This window comes from Neolamprologus multifasciatus, chromosome 18, assembly GCF_963576455.1.
Source record: "Neolamprologus multifasciatus chromosome 18, fNeoMul1.2, whole genome shotgun sequence".
In the NCBI taxonomy this organism is placed as follows: domain Eukaryota; kingdom Metazoa; phylum Chordata; class Actinopteri; order Cichliformes; family Cichlidae; genus Neolamprologus; species Neolamprologus multifasciatus.
Window position 1 is genome coordinate 25220005 of NC_140456.1, and position 25283 is coordinate 25245287.

General features: G+C 42.7%; 2 protein-coding genes across 2 annotated transcripts; both read left to right on the top strand.

The window, feature by feature from the left end:
- Positions 1-3444: 3444 nt before the first annotated feature.
- On the top strand, positions 3445-10372 carry kcnmb2a (potassium large conductance calcium-activated channel, subfamily M, beta member 2a). The gene is made up of 5 exons (XM_085140551.1): positions 3445-4054; positions 7746-7883; positions 8009-8179; positions 8456-8651; positions 8875-10372. Exons 2-5 carry the CDS (start codon positions 7825-7827, stop codon positions 9157-9159), a joined length of 711 nt encoding a protein of 236 aa, XP_084996677.1. The 5' UTR covers positions 3445-4054; positions 7746-7824; the 3' UTR covers positions 9160-10372.
- Positions 10373-10577: 205 nt separating this feature from the next.
- On the top strand, positions 10578-23829 carry LOC146498074 (phosphatidylinositol 4,5-bisphosphate 3-kinase catalytic subunit alpha isoform). Its single transcript, XM_085140547.1, has 21 exons — positions 10578-10928; positions 11769-12184; positions 12328-12537; positions 12640-12890; positions 13217-13462; positions 13690-13775; positions 13877-13982; positions 15336-15488; positions 15892-16026; positions 16915-17039; positions 17583-17664; positions 18171-18335; positions 18460-18563; positions 18785-18956; positions 20033-20139; positions 20433-20554; positions 20913-20991; positions 21212-21382; positions 21525-21642; positions 21750-21901; positions 22726-23829. The coding sequence occupies exons 2-21, from the start codon at positions 11833-11835 to the stop codon at positions 22994-22996; spliced, it is 3207 nt and encodes a 1068-aa protein (XP_084996673.1). The 5' UTR covers positions 10578-10928; positions 11769-11832; the 3' UTR covers positions 22997-23829.
- Positions 23830-25283: the final 1454 nt, after the last annotated feature.

The window sequence follows — 25283 nt, forward strand, 5'->3', positions numbered from 1 at the left end:
AGTGGAACACTTTAATTCTCACACGTGTTCATAACCCGACCGCCACAACACAGTAATGTCTGGGTAATTACCAGCGACTGGTCATTAGTCACAGCTAAATAGAGTTCTGCCAAAGCTGCCGCATCATCTGTAACCAAATCAGCGCTGATAATACAGCAGTAGTGTAGTATTTGCATGTAATCAGAAGGAAGCCGTGTGAAACGGGCATTCATTTGTATCTTATTAACAGTGTAGCTGAGAGATGGATTTGCCTGTAGCAGATAAAGTATGATAGTGCAGTGCTTTTTTTTTTTTACTCCCCAGCCTCTGAGCAGTTTGATCCTCCCACTCAATAATCTCAGAGCTTGTCTTGTCCATTAGAAAAGTCCTTTCTAACATCTTATGCCATGCATTCACATGTATGTACGGGTTGATAATATGTAACAAAACGTTTAAGTGCAGAAGATATTAGATTCGAGATGCACTGATATATCAACTTAATACTGACAGCGACAGATAGTGGCCAGATTGACGGGAGCTATTTTCACCTACATCCTTCTTCACAAGAGGTCCCCAGAGCAGATAGGATGCACATTTGATTTGTTAGATTTTAACACTGTGTGCCCTTCCTGACACAACCCCTAAGGGATTTGTGTGTCCCCTCATGATTAAACCAGGGGTTGTTTGCTTGGCAGAGCAATCATACAAGTCACTATGCTACGGATCCACTATTGGCCAAATAGACTGATATTGATATGTCGGTGGCCAATATTTATTGTTGTGTTGTCTTACTGGGTATGTGAAGAAAAAATGTAAAAAAAACAACAACAATAAATACATTTTTGTTTATATAGCTCCCAAATCCCAACAATAATCACCTCAAGCTTCTTTATCTTGCAAGGTAATGGAGAGAAAACCTCAAGAGTCTGACAACTATCTACAAGCGAGCACTTGGTGACAGTGGAAAAGAAAAACTCTCTATTAACAGGAAGAAAGCTCCAGCAGAAGCAGTAGGCATTTGTCGTGACTGATTGGTGTAGAGGGGAGGACAAGCAGAAAAACTTATTGTTTTCTTGCAATAAAAATGCAAATATCACAATCACCCGAGCTCACAATATAAGCTTCCAGGATCAAACCCATTTTCTTCAGTAGAAGAGAAGCAGAAGAAAACTGATGGATGGACAGTATCAGCCCAGAGCTGATGCATCCCCAGTCGAGATGGAGCTCCACGAGGAAAAACAAAAGACCACAACACAAAACTTTGCCATAAAATCTCACAAAACATGGCACCAGTGCTGTTTGTCTCCATTAGTTAATTTCCGAGTGATTTCCCACGTTCTGCCTCTGGTGCTCTCTCCTCAAGCCATGAGAAACAGAAATATGTGCTGCATCACTCCCACTGTGTGAGGGTGTTTTGGCTGCCAAGTGAAGAAATGTGAAGCAAATTCCTCATCTCCAGTGCCAGCCTTTACGCAATACATGATTCACTCCAGAGGCAAATATTGTGAATCGACTCACCTTTTTCTGCAAGTGTAAATCCTGCTCACCCATTTTTACCTGACCCACGTGCACATACTCTATACTGTATGTGAATATATAGATATATATGTACGGTATGTCTGCATGCATGTGTGCAGAAACTCCTGGTTTACAAAGTCTGCTTGTGTTTCAGCTGTTACCCCTTAAAACAAGGTGAGCACAGCTTCCCTCTATAATTGTGAGACTAGGAGTGTGTGTGTGGGCGGGAAACTAATCTGCAGGACAATAACAAGACCAGGCTTTATCAAGTGCCTTAGCAACTGCAGTATGGCTTTTTCTTGTGTCAGAACAAGCAACGCCTGCTTCTGACCGCATTCTGAAGAGTTCACATGCAGAACTTTGAGCAGCTGATGTTAATGTGTACATTGGAGGATCCCAACCTTTAGACTGGAGTCTCATGTTGCCATTTCTTTCAGCAGATGGATGCACAGGTGACACGCCAGTCAGCACATAAATATTAAAACCGGGCCCTGCGTCCAAAGGTGCTCTGTGTTGACAGCAATTTAAAGACAAGGGTGGAACGGCTTGGCCCAAAACGCCGCTCCGCGCTGGCTCTCCAAGCCACCTCCCGTGCACCATTAGGGTGATGCATTTTTGTGTGTGAGAAAGTGAGAGATGGAATAAGAATGAAAAAAGGGAGCAAGAGAAGGGACTGCAGCTCAGCTCCACTGCCTGCTCAGCATGAGCTATTTTTAGATCCAGAGAAACAAAGACGCAGAATCGCCTTTCATCCCCCCCACACCCACCCATCCACCCCCCTGTTAGCATGTTATTTCACCTCCAAATGTGGTGCTTGAAGACAGCCTGCACTTTGTAGCTATGTTTAGATATAACCTCAAATAAATACAAATGCCTTTCCATCTGCCCTTGAGCATTTTTTCCCCCTCATCCTGCTATATTTATGCACAAATTCTTCCTGCTGTCTTACTGTACATGCAGAAGGGACTATTATTTTTAAGGACCAAATCTAGGGCCAGGGTATAATTACAGCAGCAAGCATGTGAGCTGAGAGGCAGGAAGGAGCTCTGTGGTTCTTCTGGGTGATTGTTTTGTGTTACACTGTACAGTGTACACTGATAATCAGCTGGACGATGCAGAGAAAGTCAAGTAGTGAGCAGTGACAGTATCAGATCTTGTGCTATAACTGAAAAGGGCAGACGTTCGCTCAATCGCTCAAAACCAAGCGGGATGAGGAGAGATTGCAGTCAAGATGGCTCATCAGCTGGGGTTGGTGAAGTAAAATCCACCATCTGGTCAGGCTGTTGAGGAAATTACTGTTTAAAGGGAAGTGGTAAAAACAGGTTCAAACCCCTCCCAAAAATTTTTACAGATTTAATCTGCAAATTGTGTTTGATTTTCAAGCTTAAAAAAAAAGCATTTGTGTACAAAATCTGTACTCATGGTTACTTGAAACAGTAAAAGCCTTATAAAATACATCACATGTGATTACATCACTCAAGATTTAGAAATTTTGCAGATTAAAGTCTGAGCGAATGTTTGCTCTCACTCTTTCTTTCTTGCTATCGTTAGTCTTTATTTTTTAAGTGAATTTAATTGTCATTTTTGCTTTTAATGAAGAGAGACAGAAGTTTAAAAAGCAATAAGATTCCCCCGTATAGAATAAAACCAGGGATATCCCAGTGATGTGGTTTGCCTGATCAGCATGATCTTTTCACACACGTAATAATAAATATATCCCCACAAAAAATAAATAAATCACACTTTAACACCTATGTCTCCACCAGAGTGAAAGCATCACCCCTCATAATGAATTGAGTTACATGTTTAATGTTCAGTCAGTGGCTGGAGAGCCACCCTCCACGTTTATCTTTTTCCACTTTTTGAGGTTGCAGAGACACCTTGTGGCCACAATGTAGCTGCAGCTTCTTCTTTTTTTTTGTCTAGTCACAGCATTTGACTTTGAATTTGCCTAAACTTCCTGTAAATGGGGCAGCACTATGGTGCAGTGTTTAGCACTGTTGTCTTACAGCAAGGGTTCAAATCCACCATCTGTGTGGTTTTTGCATATCCAACCCGTATCTGTGTGGTTTTTATCCAGGTGCTCCAGCTTCCTCCCACAGTCCAAAGACATGCAATCAGTGGTTAACTGTGATTGTAATAGGTGTGAATGTGAGTGGTTGTCTGTCTCTGAGCGTTAGCCATGTAACAGACTAGTGACCTCTCCAGGGTGTAGCCTGCCCCTGAACTGGATAAAGGAAAGTAAATGGATATAGACATATGTACAACATAAGGCCAGAAGCGTTTGAAGTCACTGCTGTGCACAAACATAGTAACAGGCCCAGTCGGAGGTCTGATCATTGTGCTGCCCAACACATTTTAAGGCATTGTAAAGGGAACTCAAATTACTGACCCAGGTATGGCAGGCATCCTGTTCACTTGGGGGTAAGAGTTTAAATAAGAGGTAGCCAGCTGCTGTCCCCAGGAGCCTGGGCAGCATTTGGAAGAGCTTCTGCTGACAGTTGTACACCAAAGACTGGATTATCACAACAAGCCCCCCCACCACGAGCGACAAAAGGTAGGACTTCACAGAATTGACATGTTATCGCTGCGGTTTCAATTCAGCATAAGCTAATTCAAAAGCTGGGGCTTACTTCACTTCGACTGTGAAAAGAAAGAGACTATCACGGACACCGGGGGAGAAACACAGGCCCTGTGTGCTTAGAAAAAGAACCGGCACACAGCGGAAAGCTGACATTTAGCACAAAACGGATACAAAAGAGTTTGAATCTTTTACAGATCTGGTGCATGTGCTATTTATTTCTAAGCGATCAGATTTAGATGCAGTGAACCCCAGACCTGTTGAAGGGAGCACACTGTGATTTTCCTCCTGGAGTGGCCTAATGAATCATATGTTTTTTACTCAGTCGGAGGAACAGCGCTGCAACCTTCACAACTGCTGCAATAATAAATAGCTGATTTAGTTAACATGCAGCTCATTTCCCCTGCATATTATACAGCATTACTCTGTGGCCCTCGGTAAAGCGCTTTGTTATACTGTTCCTATGTGGGCTGCTGAGGGGCAGCACCAGCACTGGGACACATGATGGGGAAGCAATAATCACTGGAAGGACAATGTGAACATACCTTTGTTGTCATCTCTTCACTGCCTCCGTTTTGTGCACCTTTGCAATCTTTCTAAATCTCTCTTTTCTCATTTTTTATTTTTTGGTCACTTGTGTTTCTTTTTTGTGGCTCCACAATTACGTGAGCTACCACGTGCCATCTCGGTTCACTATCATTCAGTCTCGCTCGCGCTCACGAGATTGAAGCGAGGCAGCTGGATGAAACATGAACTAAGGACACACCCGTGAAAACATGAGGGGACGCTGGCTGATCGTATCGGCCTCTGGCTCAGGATGTTCATTAAAATGATAACAGGAAAGTGTGAACAATACGTTCCTGCTGCTGTAAGCATTTCCACACCAGCACTCGGTGCTGGAAAATCTCTTCAAGCACGCAAAAACTGTCACCCTGCAGAGCTTTGTGGGGTTGGACAGTATGCAGACTAAGTAGACTTCAAAAAAAAATAAATAAGCAGAGACATGAAGAAATTCGTGTTTTTCGAAACTGTCGACAGGCTCTTTGAACCTCTAACACTATTTCTCTGCAGTTTGAGACATTTCGCATAAATAGCACATTTCCAGACATCTCTAGAAATGTATTCGAGTTAACATCACTTTTAAATAAACCTCATCAGCTGCATTTTTGGTTAGCCTCACTTATCAGCGAGAACAGTCGAGGCCCATTCCTCACAGGCTGTTGTGCTGCCAGTGTAAATCAAACCTGCACTGAGCACAAGGCTCAGCTGCCAACACGTTTACAGCTTTCAAAGCCTTTAAAATGTTTTGCTTGACAGTTAAGTAGACACATGGAGTTAGGGGGTCTCTCTCTGAAATTGTGTGTGCGGGTGTCCACGTTTAGCTGAAATCAATACAGTTATGCACCGAGCTTGAGGCCCTCGAGGGGCAACGGCAGGGTGTGTGTGTGGGTGGGGGGGGGGGGGGGGGGGGGGGGCTGGTTAAAAGTAATAAGACACAGCGTAAAATTTGTGTGAGTGACTCCCTTTGTTGTGGGGATGCATGCAAATTCGTGTGGAGTGTTTGGAGAGAAGCGCATTTTGTTGATAACATTAATGGTTTCCTTCAGATGTCTTGTGTCACACTGGAGCTGTCTCTCAGCTACATTTCCCCTAAGCAGCTGGGAATGTGATAGAACAAGGAAATTACTCATCTAAGAGGAACTTGCTGGCTTGTTTTCTAACTATTCTGGTCCCAGCATTCTGGCAGGGTTGTTATCCCCTCACAAACAAAAAAGAAAAAAGAAAGAAAGAAAAGAAAGAGGCCGTGTTTATTCTGCTTCCCTTTTGAGCCTTGAATGAAGCTAATGTTTTCTTTGGAGGGCTGTTGGGGCGTAAATAGAAGCTTTTTCTAAATAAATTCCAGCCTGATTTTTGATTTTCAAATAAAAGCAGTGACAATATGGGAAATTCACCCCAAGTTACAGTGTGCACGTGCAGTCTTAATAGTGTTTTAAGAACTTAAAGATGACCAATTACTCCTAATGTCTCAGGTGCTTATTCGATTACATGAAAGCTAATGATATTATAGAAGCAGTACGTACAGCGGCATTGAATGCTGTATGTTTTCTTGCAGTGGTAGGACCTGTGGAGGAGGCCCGTGCAAGGTGTTGCTCTTGTGTCTCAATAGGAGCAAATGACTTTGTGACGACAGTGTTCAGAAAACAGCAGGTAGGTTTTTTTTTTCTTTTCACGTGTGCCACGTCAGCATTAACGCCTTTCATCAAGGCAGTCTGTCATCTTGTAGAATTCTTTGTGTTCAAAATGAGATGTTTACCTGGCGGGGCGTGCCATATCAAGTGCAGCATAATGAGGAACTGCTGTTCGAGGGCTATTTGAAGTAGTGTATACTTTATCCGGAACGTAGTGCGTTTTGAGAGCCAATATGCACCAGAGGTAAAGCGTGCTTTGCGATTCTCACGTCTTACAAATCTCCCTTGGAACTACCGACTCGGGATTTGTGCTCTGTTTAGGACAGTGCTTCTTAACCTGGGTTCAATCGAACCCTAGGGGTTCGGTGAGTCGGTCTCAGGGGTTCGGCAGAGCCTCCACCGTGACATGCACGGCTCATTTTGTGCACCAATATCCCATATCTATGTCTTGAATTTGAAAAAAAATCATATTTTATTTTTCACTAAAGAGGGGTTCAGTGAATGCGCATATGAAACTGGTGGGGTTCGGTACCTCCAACAAGGTTAAGAACCACTGGTTTGCAAAAGCAGTTCAAAAAAAGGGGCAATATCAGAAATATATAAATTGATTAGGTCCAAAACATCTGACAATTCGTTGAGAAGGTTGAACGCCTGGAAAAATGATTTAAAGAAGGACATATCCATGGAACAATGGGCATTGGTCTGCGCAAAAGCTCATAAACAAACTATTAATTCTAGACTAAGGTTGTTGCAATACAAATGGTTAATGCGAATATATGTTACTCCGGAAAAATTAAATAAGTACAACTCTAATATTGCAGACACTTGTAATAAATGTAATGAAGATAAGGGTAACTTTTGGCATTGTATTTGGGATTGCAGGAAGATTGGCTCCTTTTGGGTTGCGGTAACACAAACTATGAAACAAATATTATCCAAGGAGGTTGTTTTGGATCCTGGCTTCCTTATTCTGGGATTGTACCCAGAAAACATGAGGTACACAAAAAGTGACAGAATGTTTATTGATATGGGTTTGTTACAAGCAAAAAGATTAATTGCACTAAAATGGGAAAAAAAACAAGGGAACCGAGTATCACACAGTGGATAAAACAAATGATGGTGGCTTTGCCATTGGAGCGGATAACATGTATACTGAAAAGGAAATTGGATGTTTTTGAGAAAGTGTGGAGACCATTTGTGAATTTTGTAGAAGGATTTGTATTATCTGAGGAGGACGAGGACTGAGGGCAATGACATTTGATTTGGGATAATGACAAATTTAGGCCTTTAATGGAGTGATAAATCTGAAGACTTTTTTGTTTTCTTTTTGCTGTCTGAGAGGAGTGTATGGTCATGTAGTATTTAGAATGTTGGACTGTTCGGAAGTCATTAAAATGTAAAAAATAATAAAGATATTGTTGGGAAAAGAACCACTGGTTTAGGATCTTAAAAATAAAACCGGCTGCACTCTTTCACAGGTCTTGCCAGCAGCCTTTCCATTCTGCTTCATCAGACACAGGCGGACGTGCATCACCATCATTGTCGTCACCAGGAAAGATGTTCTTTGTGGCAGGGGCCAGAAATACAGCAGGATCGGGAAGAGGAAATGAAAGGAGGTAACAGATTCTCATCATTTCAGGCTTGAAAAAGAATGAAATGTCAAGAGGACTTTGATTGCCAAAAGTATTTCAGCTACAGCTTTAAAAAAAAAACTTAACTCCTTCTCATTTTCCATCATCAGGACAATTTACCAGAAATTTCGAGAGGTAGATATATTGGACAAGAAGAAGACGGTGACCGCTTTGAAGCCCGGAGAAGATCGGGCCATTCTTCTGGGACTTGGGATGATCCTCTCTTCAGTCATGATGTACTTTGTCCTGGGTATCACCATATTGCGGTCCTATGCAGACAGGTACAGGCCTGCTAGTGTTTGGAGGAGGCGGCTCTGATATTTCTTTCAGAAACATGTTTTATTCATCAGATGTGCTTGTTGGCAAACTGTTTCTTTGCTCGTTCAAGCGGGAAAAATGCAAAAATGAATACTTTATGAAACCAGATCTCCAGGAGCAGATTACACTTTCCAAACTGAGCTCGTTTCACGGCATAACATCCCGAATGCTGTCTTTCTTTCCTCTTCTTCTTTTTTGTTGTCGTAATAAATTGGATCTTCCTTTAAATGTCAACACAGCGTGTGGACGGAGGAGGGTGTGTGTATTGTTCTCAACTCCACGGTCACAGCAGACATGAACTGTTCCTACAGCTGTGGGTCAGACTGCTGGAGGATATCCAGATACCCTTGCCTGCAGGTCTATGTGAGCGTCAATAACACAGGCCGTGTCAGCCGTTTATCTCACAATGAAGAGACCCATGATGCCAGCTCTGAAGTGAGTACGGTGCCAGAGAGAAAATACTGGGAATTACTGAACTGTTTCAAATGTTGACAATGGCTGTCAGATGTTGGCCCGGCGATAGATGCCCAATTCAGAAATGTCAGATAGCGTGTTGTGAAATAAAACAAAAGTAGCTCTGAGTGCCAAAAAACAAAAAAGTATGACTGGCTGATTGCCCTCTGGATGACCTCTGTGTCCCTCACTCCTGTCCTTGCAGTGTTTCTATGTGCCCAGGTGTCAGAAGGACAGCACAGCCATGCACGCCATGATTTTGAACATTTCCGAGCGACTGAAGGCGAACCAGCAGGTCCCGTGTTACTACGACCCCAGCGAGCAGCAGGAGATGACTCTCTTGATTCGCCTGTACGACCACAGCGCCGTCTTCCACTCGCTGCTCTGGCCGTCTTGCACGCTCACAGGAGGGGCCCTAATCATCATGATGGTGAAGCTAACACAGTACCTCTCCAGACTGTGTGAAGAGATAGGGAAGCTCAAGACGTGAAAAAATCTAAATAAACCAAGAAATTGATGAGGGATGCACGACATAAAGGAATTGCTGGGAACCAAATGAATGTTTTGTTGCATCTCGCAAACCATGCTCTTCAGCTGAGACATTCAGAGCAGCTGATTTTCACCTCAGAGCAAGTGTATAAATGTGAATGAACTGTCAGCTGTATAAAGATCTGAGCGTAGTTGGGAAGATGTTAAAGCATGGTAAAAATGTCTGAGAGGACTTGTTTACAAGTGTTACATACCCGACGAAAACGAATCAATATTTGAACCGATGGAGAAAAACATCGCTGTCTCAGCAGAAGTGTCTGTGGCTGATGATGTCGAACAATGTGACAATGCTAGGAAAGCATTCTGATAAACATGTGCTGCTTCTTCTTTTGTTCATCAGTTGTCCAGTTTCTTCAGGTTTTTTAAGGCTACACTCCACAGCATGCCATGATAAGTGAAGTTTTCAGCTAATAGTTTTTTTGTTGGTTTTATTGTTTTATGCCTGTCAAACTGTGTTTGGCAGTTAAAGAAATGGGAGCAAATTATGTGTTTTTGTGACAGACTGCTAGTAACAACATGACAGCGCTGCCAGGTTGTCTGTCCTGTGGTGAATGATTCATAGATGTTATGTGGCTTAACAAACAAAGAGAACATTGTTTTGAAAATGTTCATGTACAAGGACTGGACTGAAAATGAGTGAAAAATCAGAGACATCGTGACACAGTGTACATGTGCACTGACTCAGCCTACGAGACTAAATAAATTGATTTTGTATTCCAGGATCACAATTTTTATTGATTACATCTCTATAACAATTTTCTATTTGAAATCAGCATTACATCTTACATTGTGGTAGTTCGCTGGCTGTGTCTGGCTTGTAACTGTAACAAATGATCAATCCCTCAGCATTTCCTTGAGGTAGAAAACAAATACAGATGCACCTTTGCTAAATGTTCACAGCTTTTTTTTATAATGAAAGAGAACCTGATTTTTAAAACCTGCATCACAAACACAGGCAGCTGCCTGACTGCATATCCATGTGCTTGAATATGGCTTCTTCAATTATCAATTTTTCAAAGTTTTAAGCTGCTCACACTCTAATCACTCAGTAATGTTGGCCATTTAATCTATTCCTTTGCTTATTGAATATAGACTGTTTGTTTTACAGATACTCGAGATATGTGTGGAAATATAACGCCCTGGGTGTACATATATAATTAAATAAAATAGTGCTGCAATCATATTTTGTAGGCTTGTTCACTTCACGTTTCTATAAAGGGTTTGGACTCTGCATGTGCAATCTGATAGCTTTTCTTTGGAGACATTTCATTTCAAGAAAACAGCGAGCAAGCAGTTTCCCGTGAATTCCCCAGTCTTATCTCATGACAAACTCCTCCACCAGCTCGGTCAGTGTGGGAAGGCGGTCCGAGACGATGAGCCTGCTAGCAGCCCTCGAACAGACTAGCTGTGTGGAGCTAGCGTGTTACCAAGCAGTGCAGTATATTTTCGGGACGGCACGATGACGAACAACAAGAAGTGTTATAGACTTACTCCGCTACAGAATATTGACAACCTCGGTGGGAGCTAGGGACGTGTTTCCTTCTGAAAAGCGGCACTGTCCCGACCGCCCCGTGTCACTCTTCGGATGGACTAAAGTAGCGCGGCTGCTTGGGAGTTCTCGAGCGGATGGGATTTACTCAGCTAGCCGCGGCTAATGATTGAGCAGTCCGATTAGCTTTACGGCTAACCGGTTGCCGTTAGCTGACACAGGTAAACCTAACGTGTTAATTTTGTTGTTGTTTTGTTTTTTGCAGTGTGTTTGGTTTTGCTGTTGATCGATAAAGCTATCCAGTTACTCACACAACACTATTCACTCTTACCCTTTAATTACATTAGGGCCAGCGTGAAAATAGCGTGTGCATGAGGAGAGGTCTTCATACTGTATATGACATTGATCTTCTTGGTGAACTTGGCTAGCCTGGCTAGCTAGCTCGTCAAAGAAACATTGTCTAAAGTTAAACCACCAGACAGCAGTACACATCCAACCAGTCAATGTGTATGTCAAGCTCAAGGCTTAGCTTTGTTAGCCGTGATAAACCAATATACGGGGAAATTTGCTAGCTAAGAAGTTTGTTTACATGATTCTCAAAGACCTTTTGAGTCCACAGCCCTGCATCAGTTCATTTCTGTCCACTTTAACTTGAGCTAATTCAACACCAGCTGACACATGTGGTCGATTTTGCGCATCTGATGAGTTGACAATTTTTGTTATCATTGGATTAGTTTGTAACGTCAAGTTGTTGGCATATGTTGTGCTGCCGCTCTTGTGCTAACCGAGCCAAAGAAATCTGTCATATAAGTAGCACACAAATACTAAAGAGTGACACTACAGGTATTCTACAATTATTTTTATTCGCAATTCTTCTAAAATTCTTCATAATCAGTTAAAGTTTGATGTTTCCAACTCCCTTGGATATAGTTACATTTTTGTATATCCTGTCACTGAGAAGCAGCTGCCATAACTGTAGTGAAATATTTACCACAGGCGTTTTGCATTTGTGTATACTGCTCAGAGCTTCTTATATAATTCTGCTTCTTTCTGTTTCTCAGTTGGTCAAAATTGCTCATCTGGTAATTACTGGGCTCAGAATAGAGAGGATCTGCTGGCGAAGCCATGGCTCCCAGACCATCATCGGGAGAACTATGGGGAATGCACTTGATGCCCCCCAGCATCCTAGTGGACTGCCTTCTGCCAAATGGCATGATTCTCACGTTGGAGTGCCTCCGGGAGGCCACACTTACTACAGTCAAGCATGAGCTTTTCAAAGAGGCCAGGAAGTACCCTCTCTACCATCTGCTGCAGGAGGAGAGCTCCTACATCTTTGTCAGTGTCACCCAGGAAGCAGAGCGGGAAGAGTTTTATGATGAGACCAGGAGGTTATGTGATCTTAGGCTTTTCCAGGCCTTCCTCAAGGTTATTGAGCCAGTAGGCAACAGAGAAGAGAAGATTCTCAACAGAGAGATAGGTACAGTTCCTGACTTACTGTGCTGTTAAAAACAGCCCGTATTTATTTGGTTATATTGTGTGTTATATACACTGTATTGTGTTGTCGTTGGCTCTCCTTTTTAATACATAATAACAAAAGGCAATTGCTTTTTTTCCTTTCAGGTTTTGCTATTGGTATGCCTATATGTGAGTTTGATTTGGTGAAAGACCCTGAGGTGCAGGACTTCAGAAGGAACATTTTAAATGTTTGCAAAGAAGCCGTGGACCTCAGAGACAGCAATGGACCCCACAGCAGAGCATTGTACGTCTACCCTCCCAATGTTGAATCCTCAGCAGAGCTTCCCAGGCACATCTATAGCAAGCTAGACAAAGGTGAGGCATTTTACTCCGAGGTGGGCAGCACCCCTTACTGTGCTGGAACTGTTTTGCCCATGCTTTTGCCCTCTGGTTCATCTGTTACTTTATTTCCCTCAGGTCAAATCATTGTGGTCATTTGGGTCATTGTTTCGCCCACCAATGACAAACAGAAGTACACCCTGAAGATCAATCATGATTATGTACCAGAGCAAGTGATTGCAGAAGCCATTCGGAAGAAGACGCGCAGCATGCTGCTCTCCCAGGAGCAGTTAAAGATGTGTGTGCAGGAGTATCAGGGAAAGTACATCCTCAAAGTCTGCGGCTGTGATGAGTACTTACTGGAGAAATACCCTCTGAGTCAGTACAAGGTAATCTAATTAAATCTTAGCTTAGCTGCAGCTGATTCTATTGTACTTAGAGGGGGAGAGACAGATCCACCTCACATCAAATTATCATCCAACACAAATGTGTTCGACACTTAGGGCATGAAATTAAATTTCTGAGGAAATGTTCGGCCAGTCAAGTGTGCACGTTCGAGAAAAGCCCCACACACATCACACAAGTACAAAGTGCTGAGTGCGTCAGTTATTGCTGAGCTGCAATTATAAATTCTTGGAATTTACATTTTGATAGGCCCAGATGTGTACGAATGGCTTCAAAATGTCAAAATGTCACTTTTATCTGTCCTCAACAGTATGTGCGCAGCTGTATCATGCTGGGAAGAATGCCTAACCTGATGCTAATGTCAAAAGACAGCCTGTATTCCCAACTGCCCATGGATTTCTTCACCATGCCGTCATATGCAAGGCGAATATCCACAGCAACACCCTACATGAATGGGGAAACAGCCACCAAGAATCTGTGGACTATCAACGGAACGCTAAGGATTAAGATACTGTGCGCCACTTATGTCAATGTCAACATCAGAGACATTGACAAGGTACAACTGCAGTACATTGTTGTCATCTTGTTTTTCTTTAAAGCTCATCTGGCTTGTTTCTCATTTGAGTAAAATTCATTCTGACTGTAATATTCCATCTCAGTAGCTTGGAGATTATTAAAAGATGTTGCACAGCGTATCGCCGTCTTTCTCAGTCAGAAATGTGCCGAAAGAAATCGTTATCGCTTAGATTACTTTATAAATCTTTTGATTTGTTGCTGATCTAGATCTACGTCAGGACTGGGATATACCATGGTGGAGAGCAGCTGTGCGACAATGTCAACACACTACGTGTGCCGTGCTCAAACCCCAGGTTGTGCATAATCAAAGTGTTTCGTACTCTAAGATTTTACCGAGCTTTGTGGCACTAATGTGACTGATTCATATCTGTGGTTATGTTCCTGTTTGTGGCAGGTGGAACGAGTGGCTGACTTACGACATGTACATTCCAGAAGTCCCCCGAGCTGCCCGACTCTGCCTCTCCATTTGCTCTGTCAAAGGAAGGAAGGGAGCTAAAGAGGTTAGCACTGAAATGTCAACATTTTATATTAAAATCTTCAAGGTATTGTCGTAAAATTCGCATATTTTCTTTTTAAAAAAAATCCCGAAATTGAATCAGTCATGGCACAGTAAGTGAAGTTGGCCCTTATAATGGTCCAGTAGCCAAAGATGGTTGTTGACAGTAAGGCATTGTTAGAAATTAAAGATGTCAATCTTTCATCAACTGCTTCTAGGACCTGTGTTCATCAGTCAGCCAACTGGAATGCAACTACAACTTATGCCCCGATCTACTCGACGCGGGCACTTGTTAAAAAACACAAACCGAATTGATGGAAGTAAAATGTGCCAAACAAAGTGTTTGGGATGCCAACCAAGAAAAAAATGTAGCTGATCTTTTAATATGACATGCTCTTTAACTATGATCGTGTCTGTACCAAGGAGGGTGTAGCAGAGAAAGAAATAGCGTCGATGTTGCGTTGGTGTGTCATAGCCTGTGATTCAGTAGGCATTGTCAATCACGCAACCACATGCATCAAACTCGACTGGTTTATTCTATCCGTGTCTCATCGTGTGACTTACAAGGGTTGAAAAACAGCCTCAAAAATGGTCTTTGCTTCTCTTGAATCAAACCTTTAATACGGAGAGTGAATAACAGCCTAATATAAACCAATCAGTGCCACAGATGTTATCGAAACTGTTCCCAAAAGTATTCTCTGCACCTCCACTGAATTTGTTGCAACAGAAATGAAGCACATTAATCTTAGCTATTGTACTTTTCTTGTACCATCTCATTAGCCACAGAGTGGTTGTTTTGTTTTGTTTTCCCCCTCCGGGGTGAAAGAGCCCACGATTTAACACCTTGTTGATTTTGGCCAACAAGTGTGTTTTAATATTACAGCAAGCACTCGTGGAGAAATTATTCTGTCAGAAATGTATCAGAAGCACAAGTGGTGTATCTGCCCGACAGCCAAACAAACTAGCATGGTTTTAATTAAGAAGTCAATCAGTAATTGGCCCTTTTCCCAGCAGACCAGCAGCAGATGCGATTAAGTTTCATGGTGCGCGTGGTGTAAATGGATTTCCATACAGGAGCAGGGCAGGAGTTGGAGCTGTGCAGTCTGCCTGCTGCAGCTCTTTTTTTCTCTTCTTGTGGTTTTTTTGTTAAAAACCGTGTTTCTATTAACAGTTATGATCAGCCAAACCAATGATGCACATGTACTTTGGACATTTTATTATCGTCTTACCTGTTCTTACTTTATCATCACCAACTTCCCTGTTTGTTTTTATTCCACTGCACCTGTCTGCTCCGTATCCACCAGCTGTTGCCTTGCTGATGATTTTCACATGGATCCTTTTTACTTGTTTCCTGTAGGAACACTGTCCCCTCGCCTGGGGCAACATTAACCTGTTTGACTACACCCACACACTAGTAGCAGGGAAGATGGCTCTCAACCTGTGGCCTGTCCCACATGGCCTGGAAGACCTGCTCAACCCTATCGGTGTCACGGGCTCCAACCCTAACAAGGCAAGTGGCAAAACGTTCTTTGCTGTTTGCACTTCCAGTGTTTCTCTGTTCTGTATATACAAACATGTTGATAATAGTAGCATTGTATCTTTAATTTGCATAAACCCGAATGGATCAGGATGCAGTTTATAAACACTTGAGTTTTTTCCAGCATCTGAAGCTTTTCACATACACGCATTATGCATAATAATAACTTTTAAGCCTTGTGACCCAGTTATAGCAAAGCTGGCGACACCTTGTACAGTTTCAGTAATACAGCAGCTGCTGCTTAAGCTGCTCGATTTAAACAACCAAGCTCCTTATCCCAATTAATTAATTACTCATTGACACAGGCGCCTTAATTTGATTACAATAAACACCTTGAATGACCTTTTCCCCTCTTTACCGTTTTCTAAACATACAGGAAACCCCATGTCTGGAGCTGGAGTTTGACCATTACAGCTCCCCTGTCAAGTTTCCTGATATGTCTACCATTGAGGATCATGCAAACTGGAACATATCCAGAGAGCTTGGCTTTAATTACTGCCACACTGGTTTGGTAAGAGTAAACACGTGTTTGTTGGTTTCTGTTTTGCTTTGCTGGTCAGATACATGAACACATTATCCGACGTGATTTTCATTGAAGAGCTGCCACATCATAGTTCATGTGCACTCCACACAGAAAGTATGGGGCCCTATAAGGTTTATCTTTCTGTTAAATATATACACAGTTAGACATGGGCGTTTCTAATAATAAGGTCATTTTCTTCGCCTCTTGGCTCTGTGATGTGATTGAGAGTGGATATCCCTAATAATGTTATCTTAGGCAGCGGTCTCCAACCTTTTTTGCGCCATGGACCGGTTTATGCCCGACAATATTTTCACGGACCGGCCTTTAATGTATCGCGGATAAATACAAAAAAAAAAAACTAGTACTGGATTTATTCATAACACACTTGAAAAGACCCAGGAAAACCGAGTTAACGATCAAAACGATAAGAAAATAACGCTGAAAACCGATAAAAACCCTGAAGCAACCCTGAAAACCATACATTTCACACCTGAGCCTCAACTCTCGCGGCCCGGTACCAAATGATTCACGGACCGGTATCGGTCCGAGGCCCGGGGGTTGGGGACCGCTGATCTTAGGGACACAGTCAGGTGCAGCCAATCAGAAGAAAGGTTTTCCTTAAAGGGAGAGGAGCTGAAACGGCTCGTTTTAGACAGAGGATGAACCAATAGGCCTCACCAAGGCTCAGTACAAGATAGACTTAGACTATTTTGAACTGTGAATCATGCAGAGTCACTATAGCAAATGTGACTGAAAATGTGGAGCTGGAAATGAGAAGAATCATCCCGCTGTTATATGACAAGTGACAAGTGGCTCTAGACCCGACTCTGACCTCCTTGGTTTGTTTTGCTAAACTGTGTTATTTTGGTGTCATAGAGTAACAGACTGGCACGGGACAACCCCCTGACTGACGGCGACAATGAGCAGCTACGGCAAGTGTGTAACAGAGACCCACTTTCTGAAATCACTGAGCAGGAGAAGGACTTCCTGTGGAGACACAGGTAATGATGTGTGCTGGTATGCTTTTATAAAGGGCTTTTGAGCTAGTACCCACTCGGGTCGACTCGTCTTTACTCTGCTTCAGTCTTTTTCCATTACAATTGAATAGCACCTAATGTGCGTGAGGTCGATGAGGCCGACATCATTTGTATGCAACACAAATGGAACACAACAATGGAGGGTACACCTGTAGCTCAGTGTATGGCTTTTTCTCAGACTCGGGCAGCATGATTTTGTTTTTTGTGTAACCGTTGCCGGCTCTCACAACGCCGCTGTCCAGCCTAATCAGTGGCATGCAGCCTGTTGATGTCACATTTTCAGATTGACTCAGTTCGCTTGGATCCCCGGAAGAGTAGGCAATAAAATACACCACCAGTACCACCTAATGGAAAACCCTAATGACTAAATGAGCAGTAGGACGAGTAGGTACTAGTGGAAGAGTTAGCACCTGGTTATCAGAGCTGCTAGATTTGTACACAGAAGTCTTTAATGCTGATGGTGGAAAAAGTTCTAACTTATTTGTTTTGTCACCAATTTTATTTTAGACATGACTGCATCAATATGCCAGAGATCCTTCCCAAGATCCTCCTGGCTGTGAAGTGGAACTCCAGAGATGAGGTTGCACAGGTGAGTGCAGGGTTTCTACAGCTGATACACCTTGATATTACTTTTTAACAGTGGATGAACATGCTTACTCATGTTCTCGACCTGTTTTTGCACATGAGCCGCAGCATTGACTTTTCTAGACCCAGCAGGGCTTGATGCGAGAACCTAAATGTCATACTCAGATGGATTGAACTCGAGCAGTCTTCACCCTGCCAGCTCCCTAGTACAAAGTCTGTGTGATGTCAGATTGAGCCAGTGTGAGAATAGAGCAGGCAGGCTGGAGATTTCATGGGGAGTGAGTGAGTGTAATGTGTCCTGCCTCCTTCAGCAGCTACCTAGGGAACACTACACACCTAAATCTATAGGCAAAGGTAACTTTGCAGTGGTGAGAATACAAATCTGACACAGAGAATCTTTTGTCTGCAACATGTATGAAGGGGCAACTTCTCAGAGTCCTTATACAGTTGTGTATTACAGGGTTGTTCAAAATCTGTGTTCTGTATTTAGCTGCCCTTTTCTCATTTCAGATGTATTGCCTTCTAAAGGACTGGCCTGCTATAAAACCAGAACAAGCCATGGAGTTGTTGGATTGCAACTTCCCCGATCCTATGGTCAGAGAGTTTGCTGTGAAGTGCCTTGAGAAATACCTAACTGATGACAAACTCTCCCAGTATCTCATTCAGCTGGTTCAGGTGTGTTTAGATCAAAATAAGCCGCGGGAGCCATTTTCATTCTGGCATGCTTTGCTGATGAGTCACATGTTTTGCTTGATGGACTGAAGGTATTTTCGATATATTCTCTGTGGCCGTGTCTTAGGTTCTGAAGTACGAGCAGTACCTTGATAACCCACTCGCACGGTTCCTGCTGAAAAAGGCGTTAACCAATCAGAGGATAGGACATTTCTTCTTCTGGCATTTAAAGTGAGTTTATTTAAAAGGATTTTCTTTCAGGAAGTTGGAACTGTTTGTAAGCGAAAGGGTAAAGTCTTGTTTGAGTGTTTGGCCTCGGGTACGGATGATTTTAAAAAACATACTTTGAAGATGCCTCACATTGGTTTATGTTTTAGGATTTCCAGGGAGCGTATTTTCTTTGGGACAGAACCTCTTAAACTTTTTTTCTTTCCTTGTTTTTATGCGTGAAGGTCAGAGATGCACAACAAGACAGTGAGCCAGCGGTTTGGTCTGCTTCTGGAGTCCTACTGCCGGGCCTGTGGCATGTATCTGAAGCACTTGAGCAGACAGGTGGAGGCCATGGAGAAGCTCATCAATCTCACTGACCTCCTCAAACAGGAGAAAAAAGATGAGGCTCAGAAGGTAATCTGACAGCTGGCAGCTGTTTTGAATGTGATCCACTGAATCGTTTGGTTTAATCTTTACAACATCTGCACCGGCCTGGCCGCAGGGACACCACATTAAAGTGCAGTGATAGAATTTGGAGCTTTCTCTCTTTTTTTTCCCTCTTAATTGCTTGTAGTAAAATATTCAGCCACGCTGGCATAAGATATTTCATTTAAAAAAAAAAAAAAAAAAAAAAGCTTTTCGTATTCACTCATTCAGTGTATTTTTTTTATTATTATTATTTTTATTTTATTTTTTTTGCTTTTGGGTCTTTATGACATCAGTGAGAGTGAAAAACCTCAATCATCTCAGAAACACAGATAATAGAAGCTCCACCCACCTGCTGTTCCAATTTTCTGTTTGTGAGGGTTAGCCAATCAGAAGAAGGGATGCTGGATTTAATCAACAACCTTCTTGTTTAAGACAGAGGATGACTTGAGGGACTCCACAAAGGCTCAGCATGAAATAAACAAGGATTATTTATGCATGCCCACTGCTTCACTGGGTGAATGGGTTAAATGCAGAGGAGCAATTTCCCTATGGGGACTAACACATACACATTATACATTATACATGCAGAGCTAACCCAGAAGAGTCAAATGAAAATATTTCATTGAAATGAGAATAATGGGTCTCTTATCCTTATAGTACTAGTTCCAGTTAAATATGGAACTTAAGGTTAGTAGTCATTAGTAGTTAGTGAACTTAATATGTAGCTACAGGCTATAAAAATGTTTTGCTACTAGTTGCTATGCCAGTCACAGTGGTTAGCTTGGATGGCTTGGTCATGTATTAAACCAGTATGAAATGCCCAGTGCACATCCAATCTAAATCTACCTGGTGCTTCTTAGATGGTTCAGCATGGCCACCAGAGGGTGTATGTCATTGCCTGAAAGCCCTCAGTGAAGGAGCATTACCTCATTGTGAGAGATTTTGCTGAAGAGAAGCAGCAGAAAGTTGACTGTGATTGCTGCATATGAACTTACGCCAGCCCGTTTATCCAGTTGCTCAGCACCTGAGGAAACTGTCACATTTGTTTAATCCCCTCTAAGGTTCAAATGAAGTTTCTGGTGGAGCAGATGAAAAGACCTGACTACATGGATGCGCTGCAAAGCTTCACCTCTCCGCTGAATCCGGCACATCAGCTGGGAAACCTCCGGTACTTCAGCACTCTTATCTAACACAGTCCTCTCAAATGGTTGGCATTTAATTTTTATTCCCTCTGCAGGTGATGCTTTCGCCCTCTCCTCTCCGAGGCTTGAAGTATTACCAAATGTAATAAGAGCTGAACAGTTTGGTTCATATCAAGCACATTAGGACCATTATGAACTGAATGCTTGTAGAGCTCTGTTGCTGTGATGAGCACAACCACAATTACAGAGGGCTTTCCTCCTTTCCTTTTATATACATGTGTATTTTTCCTGCTAAAACATATCCATGTCTTTACTTTAGCCTGGAGGAATGCAGGATGATGTCGTCAGCAAAGAGACCTCTGTGGCTTAACTGGGAAAACCCAGATATGATGTCGGAGCTGCTCTTTCAGAACAATGAAATCATCTTCAAAAATGGAGATGGTGAGTTGTGCCTCTACCTCCGCCTGTCTGTCCTCTCCTCAGCGCTCACACTCTCAGCACACACACACACACACACAGAGACCTGCCGAGCATGCGCACAGTTCAGCCTGCGCTGCGTCGTTTCATGCTACATAAATACAACTATAACTGCGCTCTTAACGCAGAACTCAGAAGGAGCAGTGCTCGTATTTGACCCCCGCTTCACGGCAGCAGCTTGTGCTTTTTTGCTGCAGCGTCTGTGACCAACATGACTTTGAAAGCTCTGCTCCATAATGCATCATGGAGTTGATCAAAGCAGCTCAGCAGCTCATATTCACCTCACCGTTATCCACCTCCTTGTCTCTCTTTGCCTCTGCAGATCTGAGGCAGGACATGCTGACGCTACAGATCATTAGGATAATGGAGAACATCTGGCAGAACCAAGGCCTTGATCTCAGGTAGGCTCCTCACTTCGTCATGACAGCAGGGATGCAGGTACCCATTAACAGGCACCGGACCTTTCATGTTCTGCGAGCCATACTTGAATGCAGATTAGCAGGCAGACCCTGCCAGCCACCTCACGTCATTTAATATAAAGTCCATCAGTGCTGTCTTGATATATATATATTTTTTTCTTTATCGCCTTGCCTCTCATGTTTTCTACGCTTCCTCTTCCAGGATGCTGCCCTATGGCTGTTTGTCTATCGGCGACTGCGTGGGTTTGATCGAGGTGGTGAGGAACTCTCACACCATCATGCAGATCCAGTGCAAAGGAGGCCTGAAGGGGGCGCTGCAGTTCAACAGCCACACTCTACATCAGTGGCTCAAGGATAAGAACAAGGGAGAGATGTGAGCTCAGTAGAGATGTTAATTAATGTTAATTATTAATGTCAAGCCTTTTTTTTTTTTCTATTTCTACTTCCTTTGTGACGACATCTGCATAAATTTCCTAGACTGCCTCAAATGATTTTGCTTTTTTTTGCCGTCTCAGGTACGACCAGGCCATCGATCTGTTCACACGGTCGTGCGCAGGCTACTGTGTAGCTACATTTATCCTGGGCATAGGAGATAGGCACAACAGCAACATCATGGTTAAAGATGATGGGCAGGTAATGATTACAGCCGCTTCTCTTTCTGAGTTAAACTTCATCTCTATACTTTAGATTTTTTGGTTTATCCTTTATAATTTAATGTGTCATATTTTCTGTGTTCACAGCTGTTCCACATAGACTTTGGTCACTTCCTTGACCACAAAAAGAAGAAGTTTGGGTACAAGAGGGAGCGCGTCCCCTTTGTGCTCACGCAGGACTTTTTGATTGTTATTAGCAAAGGAACGCAAGAGTGCACCAAAACAAGGGAGTTTGAAAGGTAATGCTTCACCCACAGCGACGCTGAAAGGGTGGATGAGGTGCTTTTTGAGTCGTCTTTTTAAATTTGTTTTGTTACAACAAATGACTCAGCACAGCAACTAGTCTGTGTAAAAATAAAAATCTGAAGGTGTTAGGAGAGAAACGGAAGAAGTAAATAAATATAAATCAAATGGTAGGCACCACAGGCTTGTAGCGAAGACAAAACAAAAGATCAGACAGTCAAGCCGTGACAGATGTGGCCGCTAGTGATCTTATTGTAAACACACACCAAAGGTTTTCTGTCACTGATGAGATCTGAGAGCAACAAAGTGACTGAAGAGTTTGTGACACAAAGATCCGGAGCCCAGATTCTCATAAACTGTTTCCTGGAGGAATGACGCAAGCGGCTCAAATGTTCCATAGAAATTCTGGTTCAGGTTTGTCATTTATCCAAGACATGGAAATGTTATTCCTTGCAGCGTATGCAAGGATGTAGTCTAATGAAGCTGATGTCCGCAATATTGTTCCAAATTGGATGTCCTGAAAGAGATAAAGGGTCCATGTTCAAAGACTCTCCCAGTATCTTTTGCACCTCCTGCAAAAATGTCTAGCCAATGGGAATGATTTTTTGGACACAGCCAATCACAGTGTGAATAGGTTCTAATTGAGGTCTTGCACTTCAAATGTAAGAAAGTCGATGATTCTTCTGTTGTCTTTTACTGCACACAGTGCCAGATTTAAAATAGCAGCAGTCTCGTTTCAGTTACCCACCAAGGTTTTATTTGGTGGGTAACTGGGGTGGGTAACAGAACTTGACCCTGCTCGTTTTGCTTCCCTCTTCAGATTCCAGGAGATGTGCTACAAAGCGTACCTGGCAATCCGGCAGCACGCCAACCTCTTCATCAACCTCTTCTCCATGATGCTGGGCTCGGGAATGCCTGAGCTGCAGTCGTTCGACGACATCGCTTACATCAGGAAGACCCTGGCCCTGGACAAGTCGGAGCAGGAGGCCCTCGACTACTTCATGAAGCAGATGAACGACGCTCACCACGGCGGCTGGACTACCAAGATGGACTGGATCTTCCACACGATTCGCCAGCATGCCATGAACTGAGGAAAGAATGGTGGCAGCAGCAGGACACGAAGAACCACAAGAACAATAAAAAATAAGCAAGTTGTTTCCCCTAACACACTAAGGCCTGGTGAATATTTCTGCCAGTGCTTGACTCTGAAACTTTGCCTGCCAGCGCGACTCAAAACGAGCACGCTCAGAAGAAATGCCTAAATGCTCCTTTTCCTTACAGACGTCTGAAATTTTTCTCCCTGCATTATGAACTTAAGAAGGTGGAGTTAAATTTCACCTGTTGTCTTCATAGGAGCTAAGCTAGCGTGGACCTGGACAGCATTGGCCTTTATGTAAACCAAGTATAGACAGGTTACATTTTATCTTTTTATTTTCAAAGCTTCTACAACCATCAACATTAAGAGAGGAACTTCATGAAGTGATACACGATGAGCACAGCTAGCTTTTTATAAAGAGAGATTGAAACCGAATTATTTCAACTACCTATTTTTGAACTGATGAAGGCGGGGCCAGGTGAAGATGGGGCTGTTGTTGCAGCCGGGCAGCTCACCTGCCAGGTACTCTCAGAATTTTCCAATAAGATTATATAAACACTGAACAAACCTCAAAGTTTTTTGGGAAAACCTCAACTAAGCATTTAACACTATTTGAAGAAATTGCAATGATGACCTATTTGTAACCTACCAGTGTACAGATCATGTCCCGTCATATAAGTGACTTTTTGTACAGCAGTATATCCATATACTTGTATGCATTTGGTGCACATATTCCTTTTTGAATCTATTCTCTACTGAGCCAAAGTACTACATGCATAACTCCACTAGTCAGCAGTCTTATTGTTAAAAACAAACAAACCCCCCAAATAATCACTACTATTCCAAGTCTTGTGTGTACTCTTAGCACTGATGTCTGCAGTATTTGTTTTGTTCTTGTCTGTCAGTATTAGTTTGTGTCACATGTAGAGGCACAAACGTGTCATCTATTCAGTGCACATGGACCCGAGAAAAACTTTCTGATGACCAGCTGGTTAGGGTTCGTCTTTCTTTTTCTTTTTTTTTTGGGGATGCACCAAAATATGAATTTGGCCAAAAACGTTCCCCCCCTCCCCCCCTTTTGTTTGGCGTATGGCGCTAGTTTGTTTCAGGAAAACAAAGTTTTTGCTCAAACGTTAGTTAGAAAAAAACATTTTTTAAGGTCAACCTCATCACAGAGTCTCGGAACATTTAGCCAGCACCAGATTCATGTTGGACGACACTTACGGGTCGATAAACGTCAGGCTCGATAACCGACCAATGTATCAGCGCATCCCTGTTTTTTCCTGTTTGGTGGTTTTATTGTCGTTTAGCTAACACGGGCGGGAAACAAAGGATGTGCAGTGTTCATTTCGTGTGCTGTGCAGTTACTCTATGCAAGTCATGATCCTATAACATGTACTGTATACTGATGTCGGGCACAGAGGGAAGCGCATCTTCCCCCTGGCGTGCTCGCACAGAGAACCGTCGGTGGACTTTGTATAGAAAGTGCACGGAAGAAGGAAAAAAAACCAAAAAACTCACTAAGTTGCCGTGTAACAGTATCGTCTACTTCCCAGCAGAAAGAGCTGTGCAAAACACCTCTGGACCCTGCCTTTTACTTGTCCTTGAGAAACTTTGGAGCTTCGGTCTAAGCCATGTGTTTAAAAAATAAAACAAAAAACAAAACTTTTTTGCTCTCAATCACAGAGAGCGAAGAAAGAAAAGTATCTGAAGTTATATTTTTGAAACCTTCCAAGTGTCTTCTTCCATACCTGTGATTGTTGCCCTGTGCGTGGAAGCGTGGCCGGCGTTATCGCTGCACAGACTCTTGTACGCGTCCATAAGTGTTGTAGCTTTACTAAAGTGATGCCTAACAGGGCGGTTTCCTGGAAACGTTAAGTCTGGTAAAGTAAGCGAAGTTTGAGTGAGGACTTAAAACTGCTCAGGAAACTGTCGACTGACATGCACGCGCTTCTGTACGGGATACAGAGCAGTGGGCCGGACCCGAACTGACAGAACTAACCCTCACATATACTTTATAGAAGACCTATCTAAACCACGCTCTCTCCCTTTGTACTTGTTTTGTTTCTCACACTGCATTATGCATGACTATCTACCTTTTTTTTTTTTTTTTCTTTCTTCGACCTGATGTTGTCTACTTGAATTTCATGTATAGAAATGACCTTGTTACTTGTTTAAGGTACAACAAAGTCACAGTGAAGTTAACAGATACTGATACAACGTGTGCAAATGCTTTCCTTGAATAACTACAGAGGTAATATATTTTTGTATTTTTTAAATGT